Below are 15,627 nucleotides of genomic sequence, written 5' to 3' on the forward strand. Positions count from 1 at the left end.
TGGTGTAAGACGCTGTGGCCTCTCCGCCTTCCCCCCGTATACATAAACGCTCCTCGACTTGAACTTGACTTGCCACCGCCTTTGGGCAGCGCGTTCGAAACGCGTTGAAGGCGGTGGCAAGTCAAGTTCAAGTCGAGGAGCGTTTATGAATACGGGGGTTATACTCTCTCAGCAGTCATGTGATGGCGTCGGCAAACGCGGTGCACGTTCCGGCATGTGTAAACGGCTGCGTAAGACGCTGTGGCCTCTCCCCCTTACTAGAGAGTACTGCCAACACCACCTAGAACTGATTCCCTCCGGAGCTTCGCCCACTCATCATCATTCACCCCGTGGATATGCGGTGTTTTTTTCCTTTTCCTCTCTTTTTTCGCGTGTCATATACAACATCGATATGCATTAATGTAGTAATTATAATAACACAATGAGCAACCATGCTAACAATATTGATACCGCGCAACCCGCACCGCAACGCACAGCAATGGGAAGCGTTGACGTCCAGCGTCGACTCCCGGGGTTTAGCGACTCCATCTGCTTTAGAGAGAATGCCGGGCAGCTTCGGCTCATCAATTCCTTCACTAAGCTAGAGCTCCACCCACGACTGAAGCCTATCGCGGGGAGCACCCGTGTTCGAGTTCTAACAGCAATAAAGTATCTCTGTCTTTATCTCCCAAGCGCTCTTTCTTATGAAGACAAGTTGAAGAAAAAATTCCGATATACGCTTAGACTCTTGTTTGCTCCGCTGAGCAGTAAAGTAACCAGTCAGCCGTCATTTGGTCGGTGCAGGAGACCTTTGCACGATGTGATATATCTTTTGTATGTCTACGATTTCTGCCTAAACTGTAGCGCAGATTTAGCGCACTGGCTATCTTATGCCCTACGGTTCTCAATTACGGCAGTGAAGGGCGCAAACACATGCACATGCCAAATATATCATACGTATAAATGTGCACAGTCAAACGAAGCGCCGAAGTTTTTCAGTGTTTCTTAGGCATCAGAATGCAAAGTTCATCAGTGCTACAGGAATCACTGCAACAAAATCCTGCAAGTCACATCATCACTGACAACGAATCAGACCATAAAACCACTGCGGTCAATTTTAATAGCTGTCTCAAGAACAGTGAGAATTTGGCTCCTCTAGCTGACCTCCTCCATGCTCTCGTCGTCGTCGATGTAATCTTTCAACACAGGTGGCCGTCCTTTTCTTTCAGCACCTGCAGTAAAATAAAGGCAATTTTCTTCTGTCAACACGACCATCTTGTATGAAAAAAAAAATTCCCAGACGATTACGATACTCCCTAATGCGAAAGTTGAGCGCAGCTCTATACGTTTGTTCATTTCGCAAAATATTGGCTGGCGCGGACAACCTGTCTTGTCCGGCACATTGCAAACGGAGTGAAAAGTGGCGCGACTGCCTCGCTAGTCCGCAGATCGCGAGAGGCAGCACGTGGGTGACGCATGGGCGCGATTCGCAGCAGCCGCCGCAAACAGACCTCCGCTCATGCAGCGCTTTGTTTCCATAAATGGTATCGGTGGACGCGCTCGCCGCATGCCATCGGTCAACAGACGACGGCACGCTACTCTGGTGCCATCTCAGTAGCCGTCGTCGCCGCAAAGCCCGTCTTGCACGGCACTACGCTTTTATTCTATGATTTCGCCGTAACCTCCTCCTCCGCTTTCCTCCTCGCCCTCACTTCGCTATCGCCAGTCTTTCATCCGCCGCTGCGCTCCGCGCTCGCTCTTTCATCCTTTGATGTGCTCGTTCGCTCGGTAACACCGAGGGACGCCGACGCAAGATGCAGGAACGGGTGCCTAAGAGCTGTGCTCTAAAAATATTTCTAATGCGTTTCCTTTTCTACATATGCGAGGTCTTCGCGACAGTTCTACGGAGTTTCCGCTTTTAAGAAGCGGGGATGGTTCACAATGCCAGTCGTTGCGGGTGCCAGAGTATGGAAGTGCCGTCCAACACCGTCATCGTGTGACTGATCTGTTGGGATGTGATTCTAAGTTTGAAAGTCTTCAAAACTATTTCGTTGCCTGCTTCTTCACAAGCAATATATTCTCTTGCCGCGCATTGTAGAATTTGCCCATGCAAAAGCGTGTTTGAAAAAGCTGAAGTACTGTATAAAAATAGAAACCAAATCAACCGCGAGATTGTAGAAGCCTCCTACATGCATGTTAACTCAGACACATGTGTCATCCAGACCTCTATCTCTCTGCATAACTAAGAAACTAAGTTTTTGGATGGCAAGATAGGCAGAGAACCTGTCATCACATGTACGCACCACATGATCAAACTTTGTATATATATATATATATATATATATATATATATATATATATATATATTCACTTCATTGAAAATAATAAATCAGTTGTCAATCAGCGCTCGTATCGTCTCTTCCTCTGTCGATCGTCCGGGTAGCGCTGCCCACCTCTAAGAATATACGCTTAATGACTCAAAGATGATTACATAAGGTGATACGTGGCCATCCCGGCAATAATCTGTTTTCGCCAACGCACTGCTTCCAGACCAATACCTGCATTGATAATACCTGTATCGTTAAATCATTCTCCCGCATCGAGATATGTCCTCGATGAGCGAAATTATTGCCGCAGGGAAGTTCGTTTATTCTATGCTTGTGTCAAGTGAAGAATTCTCCAGGTGACTTCCCACAATTATTCTCCCTCTTGAAGTGACACTAGAGCTCTTTCAGAGTTTACCAGGAACACGGGACGGGGGATGTCAAAATTCGAAGTTTCAAATGTATCCATGACGTCATAACTAAGGTTCCCGGCAACAAAACTAAGGGAATCGAGGAGTAGCTGGAGTCTGGAGCTTTTTGAAGGATTTCTTCGTTCACAATATTTTGTTTCCGGACGCATTTTAATGCAAGGGCACCCCGAACTGGAGACGACGTGCATACCTGATGACGACGCTGCAGGTTTTGCTGCTCCCACAAGGTCCCTGAAAAAAAAAAAACGAAACGACACAACTTAAGCTCCGGAAACTTCCGGCATTCGCCTCTTACACGCAACACGTCAGTCGAGTGCCGCGAACCAGGGGCCGAATTCACAAAGCTTTTCGTTCGTAAGTAAGATTTGCCACTGGCCGACCGCCTTCGGTATACGAATGCGTCTATAATGTCACGATTACCTGCCACCTGCTCTTTCGAACAACTTTAGCGCAAGAAATGTTATTGCGATAGCGATTATACGGACATTCCAGGCGTGTTCCCATCGTTGGTGCCACCACCGTGCTGTCACAATATCGACGTGCATGCGCTGCCCGCACGTGGTAGATTACAAGGTGTTTAGCTGCAAAAGCGACGAAGTGATCAAAGTGGACGCACCGTCACGCTCCGCGCAATCGGCTCTGCGAGAGCCCACAGTGCCGCGAGCAGTCTGTCTTAAACTGCTGGCACGAGCTTTGCGCACTCACACATTAGCGCTCCTGCTTAGCATCTGTGTGCATACCACACCGATGTGTGTACACATGTCGTAGCGTAACGGACAAAGAACGTCAAGCTGGGTCTACCTAATCCTTTCTGTGGGCGCTGACAAATGCCGGCGGGCTTCCCGCCGGGCTCATCTTGTGAGCCATCTATGTGCGACGCCGGTGACGCCGTTACCGGCATTCCTGGTCACGCTAGCGTTGTGACACGCTTGGTAATCTGTCACAACGCGGCTCCTGCTGCACGGCAGCATTCAGTTGTCTCGCGTGCTGCGTTGCGCCATGTCGCCTCCGCGTATATTTAGAACACCACGCGAGGGCCTCGAGCGCAACTGTAGATCTTGCTATCGCTTTAAATGATGTGCCTTCGTGTAAAACTGTCAAATTTTAACAGCGGAGCTGTTTAAGCCGGCCGTAATTTGTAGCGCGTTAACAGAAAAAAAGTGGGATGTGGGCCTACCCTGGCGGTATTGCAGAAAGGATCCAAGCGCTATGGCACATACCCCTGTGAACTAGCGAAGCTGAGCCTGGCTAAGTCTAGCTAAGCATGGTTGGGACTACTTAAGCTTAGTCAATCATCGAGAGCGAATCGATAGCCAATGAATAGCTAATCGATAATCGACAAATAATAAATTCCGGAAAATGCTGGGGATGGTTTGGTAGTGCTTAGCCTAGCCCAAATACGTGGCCAATACCATGTGATAGCCAATCAATAGCTACTCGATAATCGATCAATAATCAATAAATTTTGGAAATTGCTTGGGATGACTTGGTAGTGCTTAGCCTGACACAAAGGCCAGGACTAGCTAGGTGCCCATCAGCTCTGCTGTCTCTTTAGCATTGCGGCTCCAGTGCATTTTTTTTTTTGCGTGTTTGGGTCCCGGATTCATCGAGAGCTGGTTGTGAGAGAGATAGTTGTGACGATAGGTGATCAGTCAGTAGGCCACTGAACAATTTCGCGAAGCTCCCAGAGGTTCTCGCGGTGTAAGCTACGACGTCCGCTTCTAGCTCTGGTAAAGATTTAGGGTCAATATACTGTTCGAAGTTGTACCATCAGTGATGATATGAGTGATTACATTTGTGTTATCTGTCTTATTGCGGAAAATACTTAGACAATACAGTACCTATACATATAGGTGCTTCCTCGAAAAATAATTTCAGTCCACCCCGTCGAGCAATATAGCAGGAAACACACAAATTGCTTTCAAGGGGCCCTAGTCGCTAAGCCCACATACGCGCCGCATAAAAGTGCTTAATCTGACTAAATGTTCTACGGATAAGCTACTTGTGATATATCAACATTTCAGATTCAAATCTACACATCACGAAAACCGTTTTTTTTTCCTTTTCTTGTTTGTTCACGTACGGAACAAAAAAGACGGGGTTTTTTTTTTTGGCTATACATTGTAACAATCATGGCTGTACCCCAGTGTTTGAACACCCCACGGTTTTTTACAAACACAATGACGTTCGCACTTGGGTTACAGTCGAAGCTGCACAGATGAAACGAGAGGAGTGCGCGTGTCAGCAAACCTTCTGCGTCATTATCAGAAAAATAACTGAGGCCTGATTCACAAAGATTTTATTTCATAAGTTCGCTTTGCCATTGGCTGGCCGTCTCCGCTAATGATACGTCTGGCATCTGGATTGGCTAAAATTATTTCTTACGAAAAGTTCTAGCGTAAGAGGTTTTTGCTGAATTCCAGCCCTGGCTTTCTTGGAATTCGACTGCTGGTGCGACAGGCGCTCGCGGTGATTTCATTAGTCGTTAACTTCCTAACGCCCCACCTTCGGTGAAGGTTCTGGTTTTACACGTGGCGGGTTTTTTCTCCCTTATCTTGTAATACTGCTTTCTAGCAACATGTATAAAATCCTCGGTTTTCTGCATTAAACTCAGTTGGAAGTAAGCGCTTGTCTGTGTTTGCTGTCGTCCCGTCTTCGGTTGTGCTTTTAACTTACTAGACCACGAAATAGCAACTAGACCAAACTGCCAACCCCCACTACGGCGTGCCTCACAATCATATTGTAGTTTTGGAAGGTATAAGCGCAGAACTCAATTAATTTAATTAAAAATACATTGCCCGCTCACACTCGTACCGCTCCAAAGCAAGAAACACACTAACGTCGCAATCCTTTGGTCACCAGAGTTGAGAACTGCAGTCTCGACCTTCTGCTGAAAGAAAAAAATACGGCATATCAGTATTCTGTGCGCCAAGGTAAATCTAATCGTAAAGTGAACACGCGTTCGATCGAGCGTACGTACTATGAAATATCTTTTTCACCTGTACAAACGTTCCCTGTTTAAATTTTAAAATATCTTCAGCAAGCGTGACCAATGCAGCATCTCTAAACAAATTTCAAGGCCAGGGCTGGTGATGGCTGTCATTATAAACGCACAAAGGTACGATCCGTGCAGCTGAATATAAATGCGACTGCGTACGCTCTAGCCATACATAAAGGAACGAGTCGATACTTATAGCTAACTGCTACGTCCACTTCTTCTTTGCATTCGCTGCACTCTTCTTTGCATTTTCGGGGAGGAATTCGATACTGTGTTGTATATTTCGTTACTCTGCAACTAGATGCAGCTACTTTGGGCCCCACTGTCCTATCGAATGCATAATTTCAGCTTGTGGGACAAGTCGTGGTTCATCCACCAGGAACAAGACGTGGCTAAACGTAAATCATGTTCAGCCACATAGCCGCGATGTCGCAAGCTGTTGACCAGTAGCACAACTTCTGAGTGAGCACTATCTATTAGTTGCTAAATTAGCTGCGTATATGAAAACTGGCTATGATGGTAGCCGCTATAGGACAGCCTAGTTCCTTGCTATACCTCAAGCACTTGGATTAAGGCTGCAAGGTAAACCCTGCAGTGCACTACTTTGAAGTATATTTACAAAGTGTTTCTGAGGGCACCCCAAATTCAGACAATTATTTAATGCAATTCGCTGCCTCTTGAGACACTTGTCAAAAAAAAAAACTTGAAGAGTTAGCACGAAGCAGTATAGTTATGTGCTGGATAGCCTCCGATGCTTTCTTTTAAACTCATGTTATCTCCAATTATGAAGTAACGCGCACCTTTTCGTTGAATTGACTTGGTACTGACAGATTCAGAAGGCGAAATGGCACGGGATCTTTACAAATAAAAGCAAATGCCCTTATAAGTACGAGGAACGTAATGTACGATACCTTCAAAGTTATTCGTGGCTGCCTAACACGCACTCCTTTCTTTAAAGTTTCCGCGTCTTGTGAACCTTTCAGGCCCTGGCGGCGTGAAGATGTCATTACAGAAAAGGTATAGCAGAAGATTCAGGAAACGATGTAAACATTTAAAAAAACGCTTTCACCGCGTTGATGCAGTTACGTGGTGAAGGAATGCCTGTCTGGTGCTGAAAAAAAATTCAAATATGCCAGCGACATGCGTCATTCCACTTTATGCCGTCGTCACTGCCAAATATTTTTAATGTCAAGGTTGCCAGGAATATTCTATAGAAAGAAAGGAGTGTTACCTAAATGCGACAGGAAACAAGACAACGTCGACGTACATGCACGTATAAAAACGAATAAAAATACTCGACATGAAAAAACTAGTTGAGGGTGCAGAGAACAAACTGTAGGATTTGACAATAACACAAGGAAAGGAATGCAACAATATTATTCAATTATGCAACATTGCACCATCTTCATTTCCCCCAATTTCAGTACATAAATATACATAAACCATGCAGGTCGACCTTGTCTTCTTTCGCGTCGACTCCGATTGATAGCATTTTTTTAAATTCTTTTTTAACCAAGAAGCCAGGCGGGAATAGTACTGGCTATTGTGCAATGTGCTTAATTGTCTACTATACTGGGGCTAATTACCACCGTTCCATTAATTTTACCTACTCTGCGACTGATTCTCGCTCCTTGTCTCGTCGACACCAACATTTTGATACCGTTGGTGACTCGCTACGACGCTCTGGAGGCCTGAAAGGGCCCTTCTTTGAAAACGCCACATAGACATTCAAATCCCACGTACACAAAAGCCGTGTGAATCGCCAATGAAGACCTCGTCTTCAAAAATGTAGTCAAAAACAGCAGAAAGAAAAAAAAACGTTAGAAAATCCTTTTCACGGTTGGATGATAATTTACTTTACGATATACGAATTTGACGCCATGGGGCCTCAGTGGCTGTAAAAGCAAGGCTCCATTACTTCTTTAGTCGCTCCGTTGTCTTTGTTCGCTGAAGCGTTTGTAACAAGCATGACAGTCATCTTACTTCTAGACTTAATATGGCGTTAGGGACACTTCTTTTGCTAAAGTTGTGATAAATAGGCCTATAGTACATCCAGGTGCAAAGCTAGTCGATAACAACTAAGAAGACAGTGAATTTGTGAGGACAAAATATTCCCTTGATGAAAAAGCTGAATATTTCTTCTACAAACTTGGGTCTCAAAAATCAAATACTCAACACGCCCTGTAATGTAGAACAGGAAGTTTGGGCACCTGCGATAAGCTTTTCTTGTTCCAGTTATTGCTCTATTTCTTTGTTGGCATATTACCAAAGGGTGTTACATAGGATATTAAAAGGAAATGCTAACCAGATTTTGGAGTCCTTCAAAGAAAAAATATATTGAGAAAGCTAGAGATTCGTCAAAGTATACATCAAAGTATACATTTGTCAAAGTGTGCATAAATATGTATACAAAGTATACATATTTGTATACGTCAATGTATATAAATATGTGGGTCATCTGAAGCCATAAATAAACATTGACGGCGTGAATGACGCCGTATCCGTTACTTTGAGAAAATTTAAAAATTGATGTGTCTCTTTTTGTATCCTGTTTCTGAAAGTTGTTTTCCACCAAATGTGTACTATGTATATGAAAAACTTATCATGTAGTAGGGGAAAAATTTATACCTAGACAAAGAGTTTTTGAAAGGTTTAACTCGACCATTACCGTATGCTCATTCTCTCGCTCTGGCCAGGACGTGCTACTGAATACATTTATTAATTAAAACCTGTTTAAAACTACAAGAGGCCAGAGGCAAAGCTTCATCTTGACAAACAGTGTTACGGAGGATCGCAATGCATTAACAAATAAACTTACATAAGATAAATAAATGAAGTTAACAATAAACAAATAAAATTAGGAATAAAAGCCTGCTCCGAAACTCGGAAAGATGCACGCACGACCGTATACGCTAGAGCAACTCACAATCACAGGCGTCGTCCGCTGGCGATAGGGTGCGTGTTATTATCGATTCCGGTCACTCACTGACTTTGAAATTCTTAAAAAAGATATGCTTTTGTAATTGCGATTTTGGTCCCCAATTTCAGTGTAGAAAGCACCTTCCTGAGAAAGTACGCCAGAATGTACTCCATGCACGCACGTATGTGCGTTCACGCGGGCGGGCCTATGCGTGCGTTTGTGTGTGCGTCTCTCGCTGTGAGTGAGTGAGTGAGTGAGTGAGTGAGTGAGTGAGTGAGTGAGTGAGTGAGTGAGTGAGTGAGTGAGTGAGTGAGTGAGTGAGTGAGTGAGTGAGTGAGTGAGTGAGTGAGTGAGTGAGTGAGTGAGTGAGTGAGTGAGTGAGTGAGTGAGTGAGTGAGTGAGTGAGTGAGTGAGTGAGTGAGTGAGTGAGTGAGTGAGTGAGTGAGTGAGGGCGTGCGGTGCGTGCGTGCGTGTGGGTGAATGCGTGTGTCTCTGTTTGTGTGCGTGTATATGTGTGGATGTTCATTCTCCGCAGCAGCCTTACCTCGGACTCCTTGCGGCTGGCACTCTCGCTGACGGTGTTCACGGCGCCCAAGGGAGGCCTTGCCGATCGGTTGAGCAGCTGCGACTCGATCGACTGCACCAGGTCGGTGATTCGCGTCTGCGGCCGGGACGACCTCAGCCTGCCGGAGGGAGGATGCGTCTTGGACGCCACCGACGGATACCTGCTGCTGGTGGCACCGGCTGAGGTGCGCTGCCGTCCGCACACCACGCCTTCGTCATCGTCGCTGCTGCGAGGCGACGTCAGCGAACACAATCACGCCATCAAACAGAGACTAGATTCCCTGCCATGCGTTCACTGCCACTGTTCTAGGTAATTTGGTCGCTTTTGGCCATTCCCGCATGAGCATCTGGTGAACCAGCCCCGCTACTGAATCGCGGAAGATCTTACGCTGCGTGGCTAAATACAATTTAGGAAAACTTCAGTATTGGATATTCGTGGTCGTGACAGAAAGCACGTCGTAGAGTTTTGGCGGTCATGTTCTCAGCTTCGTTACCTGAACTATAGGGGCGTCACAGTTCAGTGCAGGAACAGCTCCTGTATCAAATGCCCGACAGTCCCCCCTGTTCTTTTCGTGCTTTTTGTATCCGTCACTGCAGTGCTGCTTGCGTATGTTGCGATATTATGGGAACACTATCGCGCTTCTATGAGGTAACACCCCTCGTCTCTACACACAGAATATGTTGCTAAGCACCACATGAACCAAGCCGCCAAGTTCGTGACGCAGCAGCACTCGACTTCCCGGAGTTCTCTTCTGATTCGCAGCTTGAACGAGCGGCTTCAAATATGCGTTTACGCGAATCATCGCAGATGCTCGCTTTGGTCGAAAAGTGACCGGTTTGGGTCAGTCACTCGCTGCTTGACTTTTCAACTTTCCTTAGGGAGTTAAAAACTTGCAAACCAATCAGCATCACGTCTGGATGTAGGGCGTCATATTACCTGTTTGCTTAGCGAATCAAATCAATCTATATACATCTCCAAGGGAGAAATTTCACATCGCGAAAAAGCTACTTAGGAGCAGCTTGACAAAGCCCGGTCCCGCACAGTTCGGCGGCACTGAATAACTAAATGGAAAGAGCGATAAAGATAAAGGTAGATATGTCGACAGCAAGTGCCGCCTTCGCATATGTGGCATAAATAAAACATGCATTGCATTTCGTACACGGAAAAACAACGTGCTCTTGGTAAAATGAGAGGGAAAGAAAGAACATAACAGAGGAAGAATTGCCACGGAAGAAAAGGACGCAAAGCACGTGTACATAAATCTGCGGTTTGAGATGACGGCGCTCACGTTTGAGGTGACAGTTATATATAGAAAGTATCGCTATAAAAAGCGGTGTTGTCCAGCAACGTTGCCACCTCCATGTGTCGGATTAAGTACGATAACGTATTGTGACGACGTATGCCTTGTTTCGTTAATTCAGCCGTGATTCGCTGGTAATTTTATAAAGAATTGTCCTGTTTGGGAGCACTCTCTGCACGCTACTAGTTTCATCGAAGTTTATCCTTCTTGATGTAGTGAGCTTTCCGACCTAGTTATTTCACCTAATTCCTCGATTTTACTAGCTGTGATTTACTAGGAGCATAGCAACACATGTGAGAGATACTCATTCATCTTATGCCAATAACTTTATTTTCTAATTACGCAATATTAAGACGCAACCGAGGGTGAAAAAATGCAGGACACTTCCCTTTCCCTTTTTGATAGTACCAATACCGATGATAAGACAGACAAGGTCTGAGGTCTCGTTAGCCTTCGTGTAACGCGAGCGCCTGTCATAACTGTCGCCCCTGTGCCATACCTGCATCAAAATGGCGAGTTGGCTGAGTTGGTATAGGTAACGATACAAAAAACGGGAACTGTAGTCGAGGCTCTACCACATTCATGAAGATTCTGCCTCTTTTGTTAAGCCAGACGTCTATCGCCTTACGCGACAAAGAATTAGTACATATGAATGACATGGTTTGCTGATGCACCTTGCATATCTCGCTTGTACCACTGGCCTTTGTATGTGTGCAGATATCTAGTCAGCACAATAGGACGTTTCGGTGCGAGTACAGTGCCCATGTTGTCCGATTCTTTCGCCGTCTGTTCTCTGTGTGCTGTTTAATCGACCTCGGCGATGCCATCGCACCTGGAGATGAGAGGCTTGATGATGTCGTGCGATGTGGCGATTGACGAAGGCTGCCGGGAGCGGCACGATCGCGCCAGGAAGCGGCGTGGCCTCTGCACTCCACTGCCGCAGCTGCTGAGCGGAGCCGGTGTGGCGGTGCTGAAGCGGCAGCTGCTCGCGACCCCTTCGCCCCTGCTCGGGGACGCCTCCGAGCTGGCCGAAGTCTGGCACCTGACGCGAAGGGATAAGGTCGCGGCTTATGGAAGACACAAGACCTAATCGTCAACAAAAAGAAAATAGAAACCGCAAGAGAAATCTGTAATGGGGTTGTCAAGGAATCTGCATCATAGAGGACACGCTCAGTTTCGAAACCGGACCCTTGCGGCAGTGCTGTGTTCCTATGAGCGTCATCATTTCACAGTGCGGAATAATGACTGCGAAACGTGCAGCGAGTGCATTATGACAATGCACGATGCATTAATCACGAAATTTTCCGCGCATTTGTCGCTCCACTTTACTTCTTGTACTGACACCGTATTTTCTAGCTAGTTTGCATTTTTGTTATTTCACTTTATATTTTCTTCTGCCTAGCTTAATGGCATCTATCTAACTCGCCATTTTTTTTTTCGCAGTTCGTGCTCGCTAATAACCCTTAGTGCTGGAGGAGACGAGCTTTTCTGTCATCACAGTTTTAGTCGCAGGCAATCGTAGCGTATAGTGCTACTCCCCTGGCGAATATGCTTCCCCTTTTACTGCCACATAAAGAAATTCCGGATTCTTATTTGTTAAGTGAGTAACATAATTGGACTTATGTGTTGAGAGCCGAAGAGAAGGACCACAGGAACACAACGTCTGAAAAGCAGTGCAGGTCATAGTTAATAATGTCAAGGTTCATAAATATACACCCAGCAGCTGTGGTCATGAGTGCTGAGAGACGGTAATTAAATCAGAAAGCAATCAAAATTAGTTCTAAGAGAATGTCACGTGATGATGTCGAGGATGGTTCAGCCAAGTACGTGAGGAAGCATTGGGTAACGCTTTGGTAGGGGTAAGTGAGAGATACTTAATCAAGAACAAAGCAACGAGAAAGCTGCGTTCAGCTCAATAGTTTTATTACTAAATTTTGTCGGTCAATCAGTCACATGAGTAGTTAGTGTGCTCGGTGAGAGATTAAACAAATCAGTTAGCTAGTTCGTTAGATATTAACCCGCTAACTATTTCGTTCGAAGGCGCAATGCTTTCAGGCTGACCTCGGAAAATCAATCGTGCAGGTTTACGTGCAAAAACCAATGTTTTACGAAGCACGTCGTAGCGGGTGGGAATCTGGATGAATTTTCTCACCTGGGATTTTTTAAGTGCCCCTAATTCTATGTAAACAAACGTTTTTGCATTTCACCACCATCAAAATGCGGCCGCTGCATGAGCGCATTGCCATAGCCACTAAGTTAACGCGAGTGGTACTAGCTTGTCTTATAAACGCGTCATAAGGCGCACTGAGTGGATGCTGAAAAGTGTAAGAACTGTGCTAAGAGGAGCACATTTTCACATCTCTATGTCTTGTATTTGTCGATTTTTAAGTCTCATGGACTTATTGCGACGAATCTTAGCAAAAGAAAAAGTAGTAATAAAATACACATAAAAAAACACTCAGCAAAGGCGCCCATTGAAGTTCGGTGCATCCGCTGCGGTGGCTTAGTGGTTGCGGCGTTGGGCTGCTAAGCACTAGGTTAGGGGTTCGTTTCCCTGCAGCGGCGGCCGCATATCGACGGGGGCGAAATGTTAAGAATCCCATGTACTTAGACCAGGGGTATGTTAAATAACCAAGGTAATCTTACTTTTAAGGGCTCCCCCACTACGTGTCGCCTACATCATATTGTTACAGAGCGACGAAGAAGACGTTTGGTCATGACTTGAAGAAGACGACGCTCTGGACTTCGCGAGCTATGATCTTGTCAGCCGCTGCCATACTTGTAAATACAGTGTAAATATATTTCTTGCTTCTTTTCCCCGTAACAATATCACGGATTTGGCACGTTGAACACCATACTGGGTGGGCGTAGGTTTGGCGCCTTTGTCTTGATGCTATAAAATATAAACGTGACTAAACTTATACAGCCATTTCGCGAGGCGTGCGTGCTAATTTCTGATGAAACCCACAAATGACCATTTCTTGAAAAGCACGCGTATCTGCGTGCTTCGCTGCAAATGTCGTCGAAAGACGATAGTCTTCTGCCGGCCGTACTACATGAGTGCTGGTCTGATCCGCGGCCACCCGTGATGCTGTTCTCGTACCATTTCCGTCCTGGCATGATAAACATAAATGGCATCCTGGCCATTTATGTTTTCCCCTGCCTCAGACAGCGCTTCCTTTATGTTGAATCGGCCGCATCTGGCTGGCATTGATAAAATTGAGGAGGCGGAATCGGCCGCATCTGGCTGGCATTGATAAAATTGAGGAGGCGCTGCGTGAGACATGGACGCCATCTGGCAATACATCGGGAAACATGAGCTTGTGCAGAGGGTGTCCTTCCTCCATGGCAGAGGGCGCTCGTCGGCGCGCAGTCGGGGAAACACGAGCTTGTGCAGAGGGTTCTCTCCCTTCGTGGCAGACGTCGTTCGTCGGCGCGCATAGCATGGCATTTTCAGCGCAGCTTAAGAAAGTAGGGTCTTTAGAGTTACGTATCTATGTATTTTCTATTAAAGGAACACACCTCCTAATACTTACCTAGTGATGTTGCGCCTCAGATATGCGTAATATTTACTTTTTGATCGATGACGTTCACAAGTATGAACAGCCGTACCAGTTTAAGTAGTGTGGGCGGTAAGCAAGTGGTCCAACTTTGGCCGAGTGGCTGAATCGGTTGACAGACAGACAAACAGAAAGACAGACAGACCAAATTTTCAGCGTTTAAGTTCCCCAAGAAAGACTATCGTCTTTAATTGAAAAGCAAGCTTCTGCAAGAAAGTTTTATTACATGACTTCATGATTTTTTATCTGTGCATATGCATGCCCTCGCGTATGGCTACTATACGTTTAACTAAAGACCCATAAATCTCAAGGAAAATTTTTAATTCCGATACTCCTCGTATAACTCGCGAAAGGATACTCGGCTGACATAAAATGTAATAATTACTTTTGCTCGATTCTATCCCTTTCTTATAATATACCGCTCACGACCGGCCGATCCTCGGTAACATGTAGGCGGAGCGCTGCGGGACGTTTGACGAAGTGTGAAGAACAAAGAAAGAAAGAGAGAGAAAAAAAGTAGAATAGAGTCTTTGTGTTATCCAGACTCTGGCGTCGACTTTCAGTCCACGCAAGCTTACATTCGTACATTGGTATTCCTACATTCTGCAAGGGTCGATAAACTCTGTCGCCTAGATATTGAGCAAGTCTTATTGTGCTGCACTTGGTTGTCTATTGTCGTGTAGCGCATAGCCGCTTCAATTTCTTGATCTCGAAATTACGGGCTCTTGTCGCCTTTGTCCCGTGAGCTCAGCTCGCGCTCGAAGCGCTAGATCTCCTTTCCAGCGATATTATTACGTAGCCATTGCCATTCGGTATCTTCAGCGGGTCGCCCCAAGGCCCTGCCTCGGAACAGCCAGGTCTCGAGCCGTTCTCCGTCCGAGCCAGAGGCAGAGCGCCTCAGCCGAACACAACCGAGACGGATCTATGCGCAACTTCCCCACTTGCGCGACTGAACTGGAGCGACACTGCAGTACAGACCCGAAAACAATGGCGACTTCTTCCTTCGCCGCTCAACGAACGGAAGTGGCGGGTGTCACGTGGAAGGCCTGGCGAAATCTCGGACCCGAAATAGTCGGAGCGGCTCCGAGCGCTTTCAACCGCACCCGATCGCACGGATGGAACCAACCGAACACGTTTCTAGCGCTCCGTTTCAACCAGACCAATACGGAGACACGTGTCACAGCGCTATATAGAGCGCTCGCTGAACATACCGTCGGTTTTTCGTGGGCGCCGCTGGCGCGGAACCTCTCAAGGCTAGCGTGAAAATTATGGCGCGTGCTTAGGGCAAAGGGTCATTCGTGTAATATTAGAGAGTGGTGTGTAGTCTCAGGCTTGAGGGGGCGCCCCCGGGGATATAGTGCAACGTACAGGGCTTCACACCTATCTTCCCCGGTTACTATAGGCCTAACTTCCCGTAACCAATGACTACAAAGAAACAACTTGGAATGGCCACTTACTTGAAGGTGAAGCTGTCCTTCGGAGTATCAGAGTTAGGGATGCTTGACGGTGGGATGGCTACCTTTGAGCTGTCTGCATAAGACACAAGCAAC

General features: G+C 46.2%; 1 protein-coding gene across 4 annotated transcripts in view; it reads right to left on the minus strand.

Moving 5' to 3' along the window:
* Positions 1-1,084: 1,084 nt before the first annotated feature.
* Positions 1,085-15,627, minus strand: part of LOC119445555 (uncharacterized) — a 535,946-nt gene continuing 521,403 nt past the window's right edge. For 3 of the 4 annotated variants that reach the window (XM_049663402.1, XM_049663401.1, XM_037709822.2), the window contains 6 exons: positions 15,535-15,607; positions 11,350-11,559; positions 9,197-9,443; positions 5,575-5,624; positions 2,925-2,965; positions 1,085-1,211 (listed from right to left, as the gene is read on the minus strand). In XM_049663402.1, coding sequence (XP_049519359.1) covers positions 1,135-1,211; positions 2,925-2,965; positions 5,575-5,624; positions 9,197-9,443; positions 11,350-11,559; positions 15,535-15,607 — 698 coding nt within the window. In that variant the 3' untranslated portion in view covers positions 1,085-1,134. The remainder of the gene's footprint in view (positions 1,212-2,924; positions 2,966-5,574; positions 5,625-9,196; positions 9,444-11,349; positions 11,560-15,534; positions 15,608-15,627) is intronic. The other variant, XM_037709823.2, reaches the window with a different exon arrangement.

Source organism: Dermacentor silvarum, chromosome 3, assembly GCF_013339745.2.
Source record: "Dermacentor silvarum isolate Dsil-2018 chromosome 3, BIME_Dsil_1.4, whole genome shotgun sequence".
Classification (NCBI taxonomy): Eukaryota; Metazoa; Arthropoda; class Arachnida; order Ixodida; family Ixodidae; genus Dermacentor; species Dermacentor silvarum.